At 46.5% G+C, this 20184-nt stretch overlaps 1 protein-coding gene across 2 annotated transcripts in view; it reads right to left on the bottom strand.

The window, feature by feature from the left end:
- Positions 1–18110, bottom strand: part of GARNL3 (GTPase activating Rap/RanGAP domain like 3) — a 203782-nt gene extending 185672 nt beyond the window's left edge. For both annotated transcript variants that reach the window (XM_083158543.1, XM_083158544.1), the window contains exon 1: positions 17878–18110. In XM_083158543.1, coding sequence (XP_083014669.1) covers positions 17878–17978 — 101 coding nt within the window. In that variant the 5' untranslated portion in view covers positions 17979–18110. The remainder of the gene's footprint in view (positions 1–17877) is intronic.
- Positions 18111–20184: the final 2074 nt, after the last annotated feature.

Here is a 20184-nt window from a genome sequence, read left to right as displayed (position 1 = left end):
AAATATATCAAGTGTGCAAACTTTAAACGTTAGCCACCAAAACTGGCTAATGTTGATATTGCAAGCGTTCAACCAGTTCGCTTTTATAGGACGTGTCCTAATGAAAAGGTCAGACTCAATCTGTCTATTCATATATAGGGCCTAGTTCATGTTTGTATACAATGCCGATGGTCACGCAACTGAGTGATTATCGGAAGACAAGAATACTCATACCGGTGCTGCTGCGTTGTCCACAAAAAATTCCTAGTGTACACATGTATACATGGCCAATAAAGTTGATTCTGATTCCTTTTGCAATACTGCTCGAAGTGGAATGCAGACTCACTGACGGGAAGGAACCAATTGGGGAAGGTAACAAGGATTTACCTATACCATTCCAAATTAGCGAGACCCCCATTATGGGACCGTGCGACTTGCCTCAGAGATAAAATACCACTATAATGATGATCGGGGAAGGAAATCACAGAGAAAAACTCCACTGACTCCTCTACTAGGAGAACACTGGAGCCAGAGAAATCTCGTTTCTCATGATACTATTAAAGTCGAGGAAATCCCAGCTGAGCGCATTTTACAACCCAGACGTCCGAGAGTTAATGGGACTTCTAGACAGTAGGCAGAGGAGCGGGGACAAGACTTCCCATTAAAAAATAATCTTTACTAATGCACCTGCATTAATGGAAACCCCAGTCAAAGTTAAGCCAGAAATGCACATTATACTTCTACAGTATATAGTTATGCGATACTTGTTTATTGTCACATGATACTTGTCTATGGTCATGTGATAGTCGTAAAAAGTCACATGATACCTCAAAGTTGCACAAGTCATCTGTACAATGCATACCATATGTCTAAAACGTGGGAGGTTTTAACATAAATACCACAAAAAAAAAAAAAACTCCACAAAAGGAAACAATACTAATGGCACAAAGGCAGGGTCTGAAAGCAGGTTCTGATTAAGGCGGGGATGCTCTACATCCGCACCCCTTACCGCCGGCTACCGCAAATATAATTATCGCATATGATGGGGGACATTGCGACCATCAGAACATCGCTACCATCCTATTTTTAAAGCCCAGGTACACAGGGGGCTCAGGGAGGTTAATTTACACTTCCCCAGTGGCTGCTATTGTCTGCAGCCGCTGGGACAGGGGTCCTGTTGTGCGGACCGATCAGCAAGGATTGGCAGCAGGGCAAATGCTGGAAGAGAGCCCTTCCGGCATACTTGCCAACTTTTTTCTCTGGTAGGGATGGGCATCGATCCTCGATGATTAGAAATCATCGATGGTTATGGCCAATGTTAAATAGTTTTGCCATCGATGTGGGAGAACCAGATGGTTTCCCACCATCAAAGTCAACCTTAAACAAATAGTTTCGTTTTTTCCCCCAAGGTGCCGAGACATGGATCATAGCTCCGCCCCCGGCATCCGCACAGCCCCGCCCCCGCATTTTGATTGGCCCACAGACCAATCAAAGAAAATGGATGACCATCAATATGTAAAAACATTGTTGGTCATCCATTGAATATTTCTACACTATCGATGGACAGTTGCACTTTTGCCATCGATGGCAACCATCGATGGCCAAGGCAACGATGGCCTACTCTCCGGGAGAAGCCCGTAGAGGACAGGGGGATCTCCTGGTCGGGGGGGGGGGGGACAGTGCTGATGACTGAAAGCCTCGCCCCCAATCCATGCAAAAGCTGCGATTTGCGGGCCAGCAAGTAGGGGGCGGGGCTGAAATTACAAGATTTGCGTCCCACGGACCCGCGAATTTCGGCATTTCTTTCCAGTGGCTCCAGGGGGAGTGGGGCTCCGGGGGCATGCGGGAGACTTGCCCACCTTCCCTGGGGGCCGGGAGGGGGACCCGATTTTCGGGAGCCTACCGGCCATTCCGGGACGGTAGGCAAGCATGTCTTCCGGTCCCACTGAGAGTGTGCTGCCTGTCCCTGCTCCGATTTATAAAGCAGTCTGAGGGGGCCCCTAATGTGTGGGGGCCCAGGGATGACCGCTGCTGTCACTCCTTGGATAATCTGGCCCTGTCTGAAAGCGATACGTACGTGAAGACTTTGGCAGAGGACGGCTCTTGCGGTAAGTGACATCCTTTGTGATGATAGGACTTCCTGGGCCAGATGCACTCAGCTTCAAAAGTGATAAACAACCAACCAATCAGCTCCTGCCTGACATATTTCAAACACAGTCTGTGACATGGCAGGTAGGAGCTAATTGGCTGGCTGTTGATCACTCTCCATTTTATAACTTTTCAAGCTTTGTACATCTGGACCCCTATCTGTACATGTGTCCAGTGACTGAATAAGAGGCCTATAGGCTTCTATAGGGTGACGCCAATCTGAAAAAGGTGTTTCCCACCAGATCGGGATTGGAACATATGCAAAGCATGGCCAAACCTCCCCAAAAAACATCATTTTCGGAGGTTTGACATCTTTTTAACCCCTTCCCGACAATTGACGTACATTTACGTCATGGTCGGGAAGTACTTCCCGACACATGGCGTAAATGTACGTCATGGCATTTAACTGTCACCGCGTCTATAGACGCGGTGACAGTTTCAACATGTCTGCTGTCCCTGACAGCAGACATGTCCGTGCATGCCCAGGGGGGGCTGCGATGCCGCCCCCCCGTCGGCGATCGCTGTGATTGGCTGTTCAGTGTGAACAGCCAATTACAGCGTTTTCTGTGTCACCGGCGAATAACGTTCGCCGGTGACACGCGATCGGAGGTGATTGGTGCTGTAAAGTACAGCACCAATCACCGCGGGGTGTAAGGGTGACACTGGTGTCACCCCACCTCACCCCGCCCGCAAAGGCCGTGATTGGTCCGTCGGACCGACGGACCAATCACAGCCATGGAGGGGGGTTTAAACTAACGGTGACTGCACTGCAGACGCCATTCCGGTCTGGAATTGCGTGCAGTGCGGTCACCGTGCCAATCTGCCGCGATATACTGACCAGAACCTTGCAAAATACTTACCTGATCCTTGCAAATATCTTGGCTGCTTCATCTGTGCTTGTAGTGTGCTGGATGCTTCCTGGATCCTGTTACTTGTGACTTCCTGTGAACTTGTGCTGCTGCAGTGTAATAGCGTTAGTTAGATAGAGAGAGATAGTGTCAGATAGTGTCAGAGAGTGCTGTATTTTGTGCTGCTGCAGTGTGATATAGTTATAGAGAGAGAGATAGAGAGAGATAGAGAGATATAGAGAGAGAGAGATAGAGAGGCCTAGTGACAGAGAGTGCTATATTTTGAGCTGCTGCAGTGTGATAGTTATAGATAGATAGAGAGAGATAGAGAGAGATAGAGAGAGAGAGATAGAGATAGTGACAGATTGTGCTATATATTTTTTGTATAACTGACTGCTGCCCCCCCTTTTGTGCTGATCAGTATAAATTAACTGATCAGCAACTTTTTGGGGGCGCAGGGTATTTTTATATATATATATATACCTGTCACTGCTGCTGCTGCAGTGTCATAGAGTGTTAGATAGTGAGAGATAGAGAGATAGAGAGATAGAGAGAGATAGCGACAGAGAGTGATAGAGAGTGCTAAATTTTGTGTCTGCTGCCCCCGCCTTTTGTGCTGATCACTATATCTGAGGTGATCAGCAACTTTTTAGGGGTGCAGAGGTTTTTTTTTTTTTTTTATATATATATATACCTGCCAGTTGCACTGTCAGTTGCACCTGCTGCCCCTCACTGGTAATCAGTGTCGCATCACTGATCACCTTTTTTTTTTTGTGTGTGTGCTGTGGGGTCTTTTTTTAATTTTTTTTTTACACACACTGTGATTTTGTGGGTGTCCTGTGGCCGCTGTGCGCGGATCAGTGACGTACATCACTGATCATCTTTTTCGGCACAGGGTTGATCTATTTTTTATTTTTTTTTGATCAAATTCCTGTTGCCTTTCAGCGCTGTTCAGTGACGGACGTTACTGACCAACATCTGTGCTCAATTTTTGGCGCAGGACCTTTTTTTTTTTTTTTTTAACCCCTTCAATTTTTTTTTTTTAACCCCTTCAATTTTTTTTTTTTTTTAACCCCTCCATATTTTTTTTTTGTATAAAGTATTTTTTTTTTTCTGCACACTACATACACACTACACACTACATACCCCCCGGGTTGAAATAAAGTTTGTACCCCCCCCTACACTATACACGTGTTGAAACATTTCACTACCAGTAACACAAAAATAAAAATGGCATCCCAAATGTCATCCCAAATGTCATCCCAGTCATCCAGAAGAATGTATTCAGCGGAGGAGGCATATGCCCTGCTTGCTTCTGACTCTGACACAGCCAGTGATGCAAGCGGGGAATTTGAAGGATTCGCCTTAAGCTCCTCTTCCTCCTCTGGTGATGAGGGACCCCCTCAAAGACGCCCCCGTAGAGCAGCTGAGACCCCCCCCCCAATAATTGATCTGGTATGGACCCCACCACCAGACAATTTTGAGCCCCAGGTTCCTGAGTTTTTGGCCATGCCAGGAATCCAATTTGATTCCACAGGTCTCAGAGAAATTGACTTTCAAATTATTTTTCTCTGATGATTTTATAAATTTAATGGTGGACCAAACTAATTTATATGCCCAGCAGTTTATTGCTCAAAACCCCACGTCATCATTTGCTAGGTGGACCCCTGTAGATGCAGTAGAGATGATGACGTTTTGGGGTCTGGTGTTTCATATGGGCATAGTAAAAAAGCCAGAAATTAGGCAATATTGGAGTACAGATGTTCTGTACAGCACCCCATTTTATCGTATGGCCATGCCCCGGGCTCGATTTGAGACGATCCTTAAATTTTTGCATTACAACGATAATGCACAGTGCCCACCCAGAGATGATCCCACCTTTGACCGGCTATTCAAAGTCAGGCCGGTCATTGATCATTTCAGTGCCAAATTTGAAGACATGTACATCCCAGATAAATTCATTTGCATAGACGAGTCCCTTATACATTTTAAAGGAAGGGTTAAATTCCGCCAGTACCTTCCCAGTAAGAGGGCAAGGTATGGCATAAAAATGTATAAGTTGTGTGAAAGCACCTCAGGGTACACCCACAGGTTTAGGGTATATGAAGGGAAGGATTCAAGAATTGAACCGCCAGAATGCCCCCCCTCCCTCGTAGGTGTTAGTGGAAAAATTGTCTGGGATTTAGTGCACCCCTTCCTGGATAAAGGTTATCACCTCTATGTGGATAACTTTTACACCAGCATCCCCCTGTTTAAGGCCCTTGGTTCAAGAGGTACAGCAGCTTGCGGTACTGTGCGCAAGAACCAAAGAGGCCTCCCAAAAACGCACATTGCCCAAGTAATGAGAAGGGGTGAAAGCAGGGGAATATGCACCGAAAATATGTTGTTGGTCAAATATAAGGACAAGAGGGATGTCCTTATACTGACAACAATTCACGGAGACAGTACCACCTCCGTCCCTGTACGAGGTACCAGTACCCACACCTCAAAACCTAATTGTATCCTGGATTACAATAGGTACATGGGCGGAGTGGATCTTTCAGATCAGGTACTGAAGCCGTACAGTGCCCTGCGGAAAACAAAAATCTGGTACAAGAAGCTGGCCGTGTATATCATCCAGATGGCACTGTATAACGCTTACGTGCTATTCCGTTCTACCGGCCAGAGGGGGACATTTATGCACTTTCAAGAGGAAGTCATAAAGGGCCTAATATTTGGGAACCAGCAGGCTGAGGGCCCCAGTACTTCTAGTACTGGCCCCCGTATTGTACCAGGGCAGCATTTTCCTGATGAAATCCCCTCCACTGGAAAAAAGGGCAGGACACAAAAAAGGTGCAAAGTTTGCTATAAAAAGGGAATAAGAAAGCAAACTATTTTCCAGTGTGACACTTGCCCCGACAAACCCGGCCTATGTATAAAGGAGTGTTTTAAAATATACCACACATCTATGGATTATTAGGTTCATAATTTCACCGTGCTTCGGGGGTCTTGCTAATGCCACATACCACCCACCATTCATTCCACCATAATCTGAGCCGCAAAATCCAAAAATCACTCCTTCCCTTCTGAGTCCTGCCATGCACCCAACTGGTATTTTTTGGTCACATGTGAGGCATTGCCGTACTCGGGAGAAATTGGGGCACAGATTTTGGGGTGCTTTTTCTCCTTCATACCTTCTGAAAATGAAAAATTTTGAGCCAGAACTGCATTTTTGTGTAAAAAAATGTAATTTTTCATTTTCACTGCCCACTTGTATCAAAATTGGTGAAACCCATGGGGGTTTGAAATGTACACTATACCCCTAGATGAATTCCCTGAGGGGTGTAGTTTGCAAAATGGGGTCACTTGTGGGGGGTTCCACTGTATTGGTGCTTTGGGGGTCTTGCTAATGCGACATAGCACCCACCATCATTCCACCAGAATTTGTGCTGCAAAATCCAAATATCACTCCTTCCCTTCTGAGTCCTGCAACTTTTTGGTCACACATGAGGCATTGCCGTACTCGGGAGAAATTGGGGCACAGATTTTGGGGTGCTTTTTCTCCTTCATACCTTCTGAAAATGAAAAATTTTGAGCCAGAACTGCATTTTTGTGTAAAAAAATGTAATTTTTCATTTTCACTGCCCACTTGTATCAAAATTGGTGAAACCCCTGGGGGTTTGAAATGTACACTATACCCCTAGATGAATTCCCTGAGGGGTGTAGTTTGCAAAATGGGGTCACTTGTGGGGGGGTTCCACTGTATTGGTGCAACATAGCACCCACCATTCATTACACCAGAATCTGTGCTGCAAAATCCAAAAATCACTCCTTCCCTTCTGAGTCCTGCCATGCACCCAACTGGTATTTTTTGGTCACATGTGAGGCATTGCCGTACTCGGGAGAAATTGGGGCACAGATTTTGGGGTGCTTTTTCTCCTTCATACCTTCTGAAAATGAAAAATTTTGAGCCAGAACTGCATTTTTGTGTAAAAAAATGTAATTTTTCATTTTCACTGCCCACTTGTATCAAAATTGGTGAAACCCCTGGGGGTTTGAAATGTACACTATACCCCTAGATGAATTCCCTGAGGGGTGTAGTTTGCAAAATGGGGTCACTTGTGGGGGGGTTCCACTGTATTGGTGCAACATAGCACCCACCATTCATTACACCAGAATCTGTGCTGCAAAATCCAAAAATCACTCCTTCCCTTCTGAGTCCTGCCATGCACCCAACTGGTATTTTTTGGTCACATGTGAGGCATTGCCGTACTCGGGAGAAATTGGGGCACAGATTTTGGGGTGCTTTTTCTCCTTCATACCTTCTGAAAATGAAAAATTTTGAGCCAGAACTGCATTTTTGTGTAAAAAATGTAATTTTTCATTTTCACTGCCCACTTGTATCAAAATTGGTGAAACCCCTGGGGGTTTGAAATGTACACTATACCCCTAGATGAATTCCCTGAGGGGTGTAGTTTGCAAAATGGGGTCACTTGTGGGGGGGTTCCACTGTATTGGTGCTTGGGGGGGTCTTGCTAATGCGACATAGCACCCACCATTCATTCCACCAGAATCTGTGCTGCAAAATCCAAAAATCACTCCTTCCCTTCTGAGTCCTGCCATGCACCCAACTGGTATTTTTTGGTCACATGTGAGGCATTGCCGTACTCGGGAGAAATTGGGGCACAGATTTTGGGGTGCTTTGTCTCCTTCATACCTTCTGAAAATGACAAATTTGGAGCCAGAACTGCATTTTTGTGTAAAAAAATTTAATTTTTCATTTTCACTGCCCACTTGTATCAAAATTGGTGAAACCCCTGGGGGTTTGAAATGTACACTATACCCCTAGATGAATTCCCTGAGGGGTGTAGTTTGCAAAATGGGGTCACTTGTGGGGGGGTTCCACTGTATTGGTGCTTTGGGGGTCTTGCTAATGCGACATAGCACCCACCAAAATTCCACCAGAATCTGAGCTGCAAAATCCAAAAATCACTCCTTCCCTTCTGAGTCCTGCCATGCACCCAACTGGTATTTTTTGGTCACATGTGAGGCATTGCCGTACTCGGGAGAAATTGGGGCACAGATTTTGGGGTGCTTTGTCTCCTTCATACCTTCTGAAAATGACAAATTTGGAGCCAGAACTGCATTTTTGTGTAAAAAAAATAATTTTTCATTTTCACTGCCCAGTTGTACCACAATTGGTGAAACCCCTGGGGGTTTGAAATGTACACTATACCCCTAGATGAATTCCCTGAGGGGTGTAGTTTGCAAAATGGGGTCACTTGTGGGGGGGTTCCTAACTTTTAGCATCTTATGGTGCCTAGAAACCTACATGGTGCCTAAAAAATAATCTCATAAAAAGGAGGCTCCAAAATCAAGTAGGTGCTCCTTCTATTATGAAGCCTGTGGTTTGGTCACCGTGCACACTAGGGCCACATATAGGATATTTATGAAAACAAAAGAATTGGGGGAATCAATTTTCAGTCACATTTCTCTAGTAAAATGTACTGTGTTCCTTAGAAAAATGTATTAAAATTGCAAATCTGCAAAAAAAAAAGAAATTTTGAAATTTCACCTACACTTTGTTTTAATTCCTGTGAAACACCTAAAGGGTTAACAAACTTCCAAAATGCTGTTTTGAATACTGTGAGGGGTGCAGTTTTTGAAATGGCATCATTTATGGGGGTGTCTCACATACAAGTCCCTCAAAGTCACATCAGAACTGAACTGTTCCCTAAAAAAATCAGTGTTTGAAATTTTCTTGAAAATTTGAGAATTTGCTATTCATATTGTAAGCCTCCTAGTGTCCCAAAAAATTAAAAGGAAGTTGAAATAATGATGTCAACATAAAGTAGACATATGGTCTTTGTTAGTTATTAACTATTTTGAGTGGTATGATTATTTGTCTCACAAGCAGAAAATTTAACATTTTGCAAATTGCTAAATTTTCCATTTTTTTACGACATTTTGGTATTTTTCACAAAAAAACACAGACTGCATCGACCCAAATTTACCACTAACTTGAAGTACAATGTGTCACGAAAAAACAATCTCAAAATCACTGGGATAAGTAAAAGCAAAAAAAAGTTATCCCCACTTAAGTGAGACATGTCAGATTTGAAAAAAAGGGCTCTGTCAGGAACGCAAAAACTGGCTCTGTCAGGAAGGGGTTAAACATTGCTGCATCCCACCCTCTGAACATAGCACCAGGGAAGAGATTCATCAGGCTTTCTATCAGTTAAAACAATTTAACTTGTCTCTGGGATAAATTCTAAAAAAAAATAGTCCTTATTTGACTGTTGTTTAGATGAGTCTGCCGGCGAGAGTTACAATATGGCACCTGCAGAGAACTGCCGGAACATGATCTATACGAACATGATCATATCGGCTGCAACGATTTGAGCAACAGACAACACTCCCCACACTGCCAGAATCAATTCTCTCTGATAGACCCCAAGAAGTAGAAGTGGCACGTCTTCGCAGTAGGTTATAGGGCTGCATAGGATCAATATAATGGAAATCTGGCAGCGCAAGATCTATACTTAATGCTGTCACTGAGCAGAATCAAACAGGATACCGGAGGTCACATAAACAATTCACGTACCTGGTATCATGTACACAACCACTATCTAATCCAGGCTTTCCCAACCACGGTCCTCAAGGCACACCAACAGTGCAGGTTTTAGTGATATCGGTATCCAGGCTTCAGCACAGATGGTTTAATCAGAATCACTCAGGTACTAATTAAGTCACCTGTGCTCAAGCCTGGATATCTACAAAACCTGCACTGTTGGTGTGCCTTGAGGACCGTGGTTGCGAAAGCCTGATCTAAACTATATATGCAGTATTCATTTATATTCCCACTATATTAATGTATATTACCAATATATATTCTATAATACAGTGACATCACTGACACTGGTGGGAGGAGTCAGTGGTCAGACCAACTGTCATTGCATGCAAATGTGATGACATCATTTCTATCACTGGACAGCTTTAAATATATATAGAATAAAAAAACACCAGTTAAGCAGCCTCTAGCAGTCACGTTACAGGATGGGTTCAAAAAGTGACAGTTGGGAGCTGGTTGGCTGGTATTTTATTTCCATCCACTCAACCTTTCTCCAAGGCTTAGTACATAGAGCCATATACACAAACATATACCAGCAATTGTTTTGTGTATGTTGCCACTATATAGACATATACCAGCAAACATCATGCACATGTATCATGTATGATGTCACTAGAGATTCACATTTAAAATACAGCTGAACTACAACTACCAAAATGTCTTGCTAATAGACCACATGATGAACAACTACCAATCAGAGCACTGTAGCCCAGCACCACTGCAGTTTAATCCAACTCAGGTTCTTCCCGCTTCCTGATCTGGCTATGAGGATGTCTGAAAACTGGTGCAGAAAAGGTGCAGTAACCAATAGCAACTGATCAGCTGCTAGCATTTAATAGTACCATTTAAAGAATAAATTGAAAGCGTTTCATTGGTTACGCTGATTTTACTTTAGAGAGTGATTAAGTAGAAAGAGATAAAGTAAAAAGCCAATAATTTCCACTTGATCCCAGCCTTGGAGAGCGATCAAGCGGGGAGAGATAAAGTACCAACCAATCAGCTACTCACTGTCATTTCTCAAACCAGTCTGTAGCATGACAGTTAGAAGTTTATTGGCTGGTATTGTATCTCTCTCTCTACTTATTCACTCTCTAAAGCTCCTCATTGTAATTTTTCAAAACCAGCCTGTAACAAAACATTAATTCGCTTTAGAGAGTCATTAAGTATAAAGAGATAAAGTAGCAGCCAATTAGCTCCTTACTGAAATGTTACAGGCAGGATTTGAAAAAATGACAGCAAATAGCTCATTGGTTGGTATTTTATCTCTCTCCACATGATTACTCTGCAAAGGCTTAGTACATCTGCTGAATTAGGGGAGACGCTTCTCCTCCCAGTGATAGAAAATGAGATTCCACGGCTCGCTGGTCCGATAACTCCGCACAACACTCCCCTCCTGCCACACACACAGAGCAGCATCGATTGTATAAAAGGCACACTGCAGAGGAGACATCGCTTCCCACACCGCCTGCAGCGCCTAACCCGTACCATGCATAACTGATTCCCGGGGGCCAGAGCGCCTTATTACTATATAAATCCAACAGGCTCATCCTAAGTGCTTCTATTAATTAGGGGCAATTTGTGGCTAGAACAAAACAACTGATGATATCGGAGTTAAAGGAGCGAGCCGAGTATAGATCATTATACCCACACAGCTTATTTCCTGTGCATATACCTGACCCGGGACCTATACTCACATGGTATGGGTTATAGGGTTCACTGTATTTAGGTCAACATACATTGGGTCGACCACTGAAATAGGTCGACATGGCTACGGTCGACAAAATCAAAAGGTCGACACAAGCAACATTCATTCTTCACAATTTTTGGGGCCCGAATGTCGACATAGTTGACATGTACACCCTCTAAGTGTACTGTGTCCCCGCTGCGCTGGCCATGCGTCGGGCGCGGTGCCTCGCTGTGCACAGCACACAATTACATTCTCCCGCCACGCCGTAGTGGATAGTCGGGCATGAAATACCGTCTGTCGGCACATGTCAACTCAAAAATAGGGTTGACCTTTTGACTATCGACCTAATGCTTGTGTCAACTTTCTGAACCTGTCAACCTGCACAGGTCGATTCATTACCCCCAGGGTAGTGCAGTGCGTCAGGGCCTTGTGTATAACATGCTTCCCTGCCTGACACCCCAGGCCCCGCCTTTTAGTCCGCCCGCTTCTTCAGTAGAGTCGACTAGTTGCTGCGCCATCTCGGCAGCGCGCAGTCTGTACTGTGGCTGCTGCGGCGCAGAGTTTCTTTGGTTATATTCTTTGCTCCTGTCAGGGTATATCATATCTAGTCTAGGGAAAAGAATTGGATGACTGTCACTATACCATCTTGTAATACTGACACTAATAGTTACCTGGACGTCACATTATCAATGGCGATACCACACACAGCCTGGCAGCCCATGATGATAGTTACCAGGTATGGCAGTGTGGTATGAATTTTGTACCACACACAGTGTTCATTCTAGCACCCGCTATCTTTGAAAACCCATGCAGTTCCTCTTCCCTGCCTGGGGTGTCGCTGTCTGCTGTGGTGATTCTAGCACAGGTCTGGTTTTCAGATCAGTGCCGATATACATTCCACACTGTGCTAGAAGCACTACAGCAGACAGTGACACCCCAGGCAGGGAAGAGGAACTGCATAGGTCTTCAAAGATAGTGGGTGCTAGAATGAACACTAGTAACCATCATCATCATCAATTGCTGCCAGGCAGTGTACCGTACTAGCAGGATATAGCATCCATTTCTGGGGGTACGGGTCCATTCACTCACATGCAAGCTTATGCGCATCAACATTGCGGGCGGTGGGCCGGGGTACCCGCCCATGGGAACACTCAGCGTTTCATAGGCGTTTCCATGAAAACGCTGGGTGTTCCCATGGGAATCGCCGGTTGACGTGGGCGCCGGGGACGGGCAGCTGACAGCACCGGATGTCAGCTGCCCACCCAGTTCCTCCTCCCGTTCAACGACTATCGAAAGACGTGGGAGTTTCCCCCCGGCCTGCGAATGGATGTTTATGTAAAATTCCCAGGGCGGGTTCTGGTAGACTCACAAGGGTGCAAATTTTCTTCCGAGCGAGCCAACCAGAATAACCCCTCCTGTGTATTACAATTATATGATTTCCTTCCTTTCAAATCAAGGAGGTAGCGTTGGCGTATCTAAATGTAATTTGGGGTAAAAGCTAAAAAAGTTCCACGACCCCTGCCGTAGACGCTGAAATACCTCTTATCTTTAGATACCACCATCGAAACTTCCACCAGCTGCAACAGGTGCAGTTTCTCTGTCCGTCTATGGCACCCAGGTGAGTAGCTGAGCGCCCGTGCGCGCAACCACTTCAGTCTGTGCGCCCATAACACTCCCAACCATAAACTATCACTGTGTGTGCGCTAAGCCACCTGCCAATCACCGCCCAGGAGCGCTCAGCACTCCTCCAAGACATCTCTGGTACCGTGCGTCTCAATCACAACAGCGCCTCTGTGTGGACACAGTGGGGGTTATTCTTAACTTGCATCCCCCGTGCCTTCGCAGGGGAGACCAATGCTGTGCATATGCTAGGTGTGTGCGTCCAAGGCGAACAGACTGTTCTGTGGGTGGGGGTTTGGGGCGGCAGCGGATAGTCACGCCCAAGGGAACACAACCCTTGCGAACGAACTGGGCATGCGGGAGGGGAAGGGCAGGCGGACCGGCATTCGGCGGACTCGCAAGGCTGCGAATTTGCTGCCTTGTGAGTCAACCAGAATAAGGGCCTCTGTGTAGCGCATGCACCGTAGGAGCCTTTAGGTATTTCCAAGCAAGGACAGCAGCAAAACAGAATCAGCTCAAACACGTGATCATCTGCATTGCAGTCAACACTGAATCAGGCCCCAGTACGAAGACATTGGTCTGACATCTATAAGTTGTTCCCTAAAATGCACTAAAAATATGTCCGGTTACGTTTTTGTCCTAATAGATCCATAGAAACAGAGGCAGATACGGCGAAGGTTCCAACTGCTACAAATGTTATCATATACCTATATAAGTAATAGGCGTATACAGACACAGTGATCCTCCGACCCTGTGCTGTCAGCCAGGCGACTGACCGGCCTGCAAATGAATCCTTTACAGCGTGACAACAAGGAAAGCTCGTCTTATGACAGGTGACATAGAGAGTGCAAACTGAATATATATCCTGTAAAATAAAAGGCTAATGTGCTCCTCACCTCTACGAGGGATTCAATTGTTTTGCGCTTCGGACACTAGATGGCGCCCGAGGGAGCAATTTAACCATTGCTCTGTTCGGCGCTGGCATCACTGTTATGTTGTTCTGTCATTCAGACAGGCTGGTAACTAGTATATAGATAGAATGTAAAGTATACAGTTACTGCCAGTTATTTATATAGCGCACACATATTCAGCAGGGCGGTACAGGGATCATTTCAATAACTCACGTCAGCCTCTGCCCTATTAGTGCTTACAATTTAGGAGCCTAATTAATGCTTGCACACGACGTCGATGGCCTCAGACAACTGAGAGATTATCGTCAGGCTGCACATGTGCCACGACCGCACTGTGCATGTGAAAAGGCACTTGCCATGATCAGCAAGTCCGTAGCCCGGAAAGGGCGCCTGCGTATGCCTACAGAGATGAATCAGGCCCTATATTGTGTGTATGCTATATACACACTAGGGTTTGCTGGAAACCAATTAACTAGCCAATATGTATATGGAGTGTAGGAAACTGGAATACCCTAAGACAGGCATGTCGAAAGTCCGGCCCGGGGGCCAATTGCGGCCCGTGCCATCATTTCAAGTGTCCATCCAGAAGCAGGCGGAGCTTCAGAAGCACAGAACACTAAAGGTAGGGTCCCGGCGAGCGTGCCTTTACCTTGCTGTCTGCAGCAGTGAGGAGAAGGGGGGGCAAGCTACAGGACAGAGTGAATGGGTGCAAAGTGGGGAACATACAGTGAATGGGGGCATACAATGAAGGAGGGGCAGGCCGGGGACATACAGAGGATGGTCAGGCAGGGGAATATAATGTGAAGGGGGCAGAGTGGAGGACATACAGCGAATGGGGGCAGGCAGGGGAATATACATTGAAGGGGCAGGCTGAGGGATATACAGTGAATGGGGGCACGCAGGGGGACATAAAGTGAATGGGAGCATAGTGGGGGACCATTCTGATGTGATTAATGATTCAAAGAATGTCAGGCTGAATGGTCGGCCCCCACACATTTTCACCTCACCAAATCTGGCCCTCGTCGCAAAAAGTTTGGCCACCCCTGCTCTAAGAGATACCATGCAAACATGTGGAGAACATACAAACTCTACAAAGGTAGTGCTATGGTGGGAATTAAACTCAAGACCTCAGTGCTGTGAGGCAGCAATGCTAACCACTACGTCAACTGTGTTGCATTAATGGCTCCTAATGGCCGTTCACACAACTGCATCCACCTCTGAAACAGGCCTATAGTCACCAGAGGGTCTCCACTGCAGAAAGGTAATGAGGGGAGTGTCATGCACATACGTTACCATAGTCAGTGTTCCTCTTCCTGCAATCACAGAGAGGAGCTAAGCTATACTAGTACACAAGGCAATGAGGATGGACATGCCATGCACACATATACGATCACCAAGCTCCTCCTCCTCCAGCAGGCACCTAGAGAGACTCCCCTACACATGAGGATGGGCATGCCATGCACACATATACGATCACCAAGCTCCTCCCCCAGCAGGCACTGATAGAAGCTCTGCTACACAAGGTAATGAGGATGGGAATGCCATGCACATACGATTACCAAGCTCCTCCTCCTCCAGCAGGCACCTAGGGCCTTATTTTGGTTCATTCTTTCTGACAAAATCCTTCTTAGATGGGCAAAACCATGTGCACTGCAGGTGGGGCAGATGTTACTTGTGCAGAGAGAATTAGATTTAGGTGGGGTTTTACTTCAAAGTGAGATCTATATTGCAGTGTAAAAATAAAGCAGTCAGTATTTTCCCTGCACAGAAACAAAATTACTCACCCAAATCTAATTCTCTCTGCACATGTTACATCTGCCCCCCCTGCAGTGCACATGGTTTTGTCCATCTAAGAAGGATTTTGTCAGAAAGAATGAACCAAAATAAGGCCCCTAGAGAGACTCCCCTACACATGAGGATGGGCATGCCATGCACACAAAAATACGATCACCAGGCTCCTCCTCCAGAAGGAACTGAGAGAAGCTCTGCTACACAAGGTAATGAGGATGGGCATTGGGCATGCTATGCACACACAGATACGATCACCAGGCTCCTCCTCCTCCAGCAGGCACTGAGAGAGGCTCCCCTACACAAGGTATTGAGGATGGGAATGCCATGCACATACACACATATGATTACCAAGCTCCTCCTCCTCCAGTAGGCCCTGAGAGGGGCTCTGCTACACAAGGTTGGGGTGGACCTCGCATCACAATGTTTCAATACCATTGATGTTTTTGTTTCGATGGTAGCGGTTTTGCCATTCGATGGCGGCATTCTGCTGTTTGCCACCAATGGTAATCATTCGTGTTACAATGATCACGTCACGCTTCTGAACATGACTGGTTGCGCATGTGCAAAAAAGGGAATTTTTTTTTGCGCATGCGCCAAGCATGAATATTTTTGTTATCGAATTTGCCTCGAAAAATTTGATGGCGGAAGCCCAGCCATCATTTGATGGTGGGCTTCCGATGTCCATCTCTAACACAAGGCAATGAGGATGGCCATGCCATGCACACACATATGATCACCAAGCTCCTCCTCTTCCTGCTGTCACCGAGAGGAGCTCTGCTACACGAAGTAATGAGGATGGGTATGTCCTGAATATACATATGATCACCAAGCTCCTCCTCTTCCAGCAATCACTGAGAGGAGCTCTGCTAAACCAGGTAACGAGGATGGGCATGCAATGCAGACACACATGTTAACCAAGCTCCTCCCCCAGCAGTCACTGAGAAAAGCTCTGCTAAACAAGGTAATGAGAATAGGCGATTTCTGTGCTCCCTGGTCACCGCGAGGAGCACTGGAGTCAATATGGCAATGGCAGACTAATTTTTTTTATTATTTTTTTTCAGCGTGAGAATATCTAGGACGATTTTAATTTATCGCTCCCTCTCCAGCAGAAGCGGTTCCCTGTGTGGCGTTAATGGCATCAGGGGACACGTATGTAAGAGGATTTGCGGCTGCAGATGACAGGTGTGCATGAAATATATTGTTAGCAATAATAAGAACGACACAGTGTTTCCAGTGATGCAGCACCCAATTATACCAGCAGCTGTCAATCAAATAACACTGACTGACACTGAATAAGCAAAAACTTGTCCAAGGTCATGTTACAACCTGCGCGGTCTTCCCCCTTATTTCCAAAGCTGAATCCTCATCCACCTCAATCACAAAAATGACATTAAAAGGATGGATAAATATACCCTGAGATTCACATGGGACTGTTATCCAGCTTGTATAGACTATCCTGATATCAGAACCGAGATCACACTGGGAAGCACTGGAGAACCAACATTGACACCCCCCGAGTCCATCCATTAGGTAACCTATGTTCTGCTCCTGGAACCATGTAATCAATGATTGCCATCACCTGGGCTGAAACTCCTTTCTCATCAATTAACGAGTCCAACCCAGGTGACAGCAATTATAGATTATGAAGCGGGAAGCCCAGCAGCAGAGTATAGGGTACATGATGGATGGGGGTCTGATGTTAGCCACCCCTGGGAATAGGGGCATTCTTGGTGTAGAAGATAGATGCCTATTAGAATGGGGACCAGGTCAGTATAATAACAGGACCAGCAAATGCCATTTCTGCAGAGCCTCCTACAGCCGGCACTAGAGGCTCTGCACCCACACATGCAGAGCACATTGTTACAGCACATGACACAGAACTCGCACCCTGGCATAGGACTCCAGTAATGTCAGCCACAGCTGTGCAACAGACTGGGAATCCAGGCAGCTTTCTGTAACTTTGTGCCTGTGTGGGTGGCTGTGTTCTCCTTGCAGCACACTCTGATCCCCCCCTTCCTGCTGCCCAGTATATGAAGCTGCCCCTGGTAGGAGTTCTGCTACAATACATGTAACCCCCACTGCACCCCGCATCACTGTGCAGTCCTGTTAACCCTCTGCAGGCACCTGGTGATCCCCCCTAGATCTGCACAGGCAGCAGCCCCCAATACAGAACAATGCAAGTTGTGGCTATTATGGCAGCAGCTGGCACTGTGGCAATGTCTGCAATGCCCAGGTACAGGCAGGGTGGGTGCATAGGGACAGTGGTGGCATTGTAGCACCTACCTCTGTATCTCAAAGCTGCAACCCTTCCGCAGCAGGGCAGCCCTCTTCCTCATGATTGAGGTCTTGTCTTTCCCCATGTGAGTATCAACCTGGCAATCCATGGTGCAAGCCCTGCTGAGAGGAGACCCTCAGTGTCCCAGGCTGTGAGGAGCAGCTTCAGATCCTGGTCCAGGAATCCCCTGCACAGGATGACATGATCCTCCAGGCTTCAAGCTCCCAACTCTCTTGTACATTCAGCTGCGGTGCCCTGGAGGAGGAGGAGGAGGTACTCCTGTGTGTGCAGTGCCCCCTCCTCCCCATTCCACTCGCAGGCTCTGCTGCCCATCACTGAAGCATCTTCTGCTGCTGCTGCTGCAGAAGCTCTTGGAAACAGCGGGGAGATCTTTGTCCCTCAAATCAGAGGAAAAATAGGGATTTTATTGAAGCTGTGTAAAATATAAACGGATTCCGGAAGAGCTGGACTGAAATGGGGGTTTTGGGGCAATTCTTCCTGCAAATTCCTGTCCCTTATGCAATCGGGACTCATTGAGCTTGATTTCGAGTTGGATACAAGAGGATTTGCGAATGCATCTCATTGATTTCATCATACTGGCGCCGATCAAGCATACGCGCACGGTGGGAGAACGCAAATGCGGGCAACCACGTGCGTGCTTCGAACTGTTCCGTGTAGTGGGAGTGCTGTAGGTGCAGACAGAGATGGGGGGTAAATGTAATAGGGTCTGAGTTGCCAGAGATGCGGGATTTCTGTTTTAAAGCGACAAACCTTTATAGGGAAATACCAGGTTGATTTTTGCCTTATAAAGGATTAACGCTTTCAAAATATGGCCATTTTCGCATTAAATTCAAGACCTCCGGCAACTCTGACCCCCCGACACCTGTTTCAGAGTGCTACAAGACCACAGAGGCTCTGTAAGATGCATGACCCTATCCCCCTACCCTCCTATACCTAATGCTGGGTACACACCAGGACGACAAGGGTCCGATCCCATCAATCTAGATCCAATGCCGACCGATTGGATGTAGATTGTGTGGTGATTGGGCCCTTTTCTGTCCTGGTGTGGACCGATACCAATCCGATGCGCGGTCCCGCGGGTCGGTCGTTATTCAGATCCTACCTGCAGCAGGTAGGATCTGAATAAGGACCATACTCCAGAATGCGGGCCTCCATCAGATCGGACCCGCTCACAGTGCAAATCGTGAGCGGGTCGTGCCCCCCGCGGCATCGTGAGCGGGTCGTCCTGGTGTGTACCCCGCATTAACCTCCCTTCTAGCAGTCTTTTCCCCAACCAGTGTGTAGCCAATCAAAGCATTAGCACAGTCACAGGACTCAACCACCCTGTAGCCAATCAGAGCATTAGAATAATCACGGGACTCAACTAACCTGTAGCCAATCAGAGCATTAGAATAATCACAGGACTCAACCAACCTGTAGCCAATCAGAGCATTAGAAAAGTCCCGGGACCAGACCATAGCATTGCGACTTGTTAATCAGACCATGTCTGTGTATGTATGTTATTGTACTAATTCCTGTATTTAATCATTTCACCTCATTGATCATTTAATATTTGGGGCTAATTCCCTGAAAACACCAGTTTTGGGGTCAGCCACAAATATTAAGTACCCCCGGAATGTATGTAGAAGGGACTGAAGCCGGAATCTCCAATTCCTGTTGCAATCTCTTATGCCCCCCCCTACAGCGCTGATCGTGAATGCACAGACCCCCTTGCTCAGTAGTACATACTGCCGGTGGGACTGCATGTTGCAATGTGATCCTGGTCGCAAAGATCCCGCCCAGATCGCATTGTATATACAATCCACAGTAAATGGGCCCCTTAGAAACCAGGACTTATTACTAGGGTCCATGAAGCCCCTGAGAAGGGGATGGCCCTGTGTAAATGCCGTGTCGGCCGCCGGTGCCCGCTCATTCACCAGTTGCTGTTTCATCACATTTCCTGGTAGGGGACATCAGTCTCTAAATGTGGCTGAACGCTTTCTAGTCTGAGCTGAGGGGACTGTATGAAATGTAAACCGGTACTAACACCCGGGACTCGCTGTTCTGCCGGATGCTTTGCATCCTTCCCCTGGCAGCGTACCAGCGGCAGCCTCTGACTTATTGTGTCACGGCCGTTCCAGCTCTGTCCGTGACATTAACTATGTGGAAGTTCCATTTAGCAGTTAGGCCTCATACACACTGATACAATGCTCATTGTGTGTGCTGAGAGCCTTGTAAGAGTACTTTGAGGCTACAAGTTTAAGAAAGCGTGGTAGCAAAGGGACACGTAGCCTGACACTTCCCAACAATCTAGC

Source organism: Crinia signifera, chromosome 9, assembly GCF_055691185.1.
Source record: "Crinia signifera chromosome 9, ASM5569118v1, whole genome shotgun sequence".
Lineage (NCBI taxonomy): Eukaryota > Metazoa > Chordata > Amphibia > Anura > Myobatrachidae > Crinia > Crinia signifera.
This window is presented reverse-complemented; position numbering and strand designations above follow the sequence as displayed.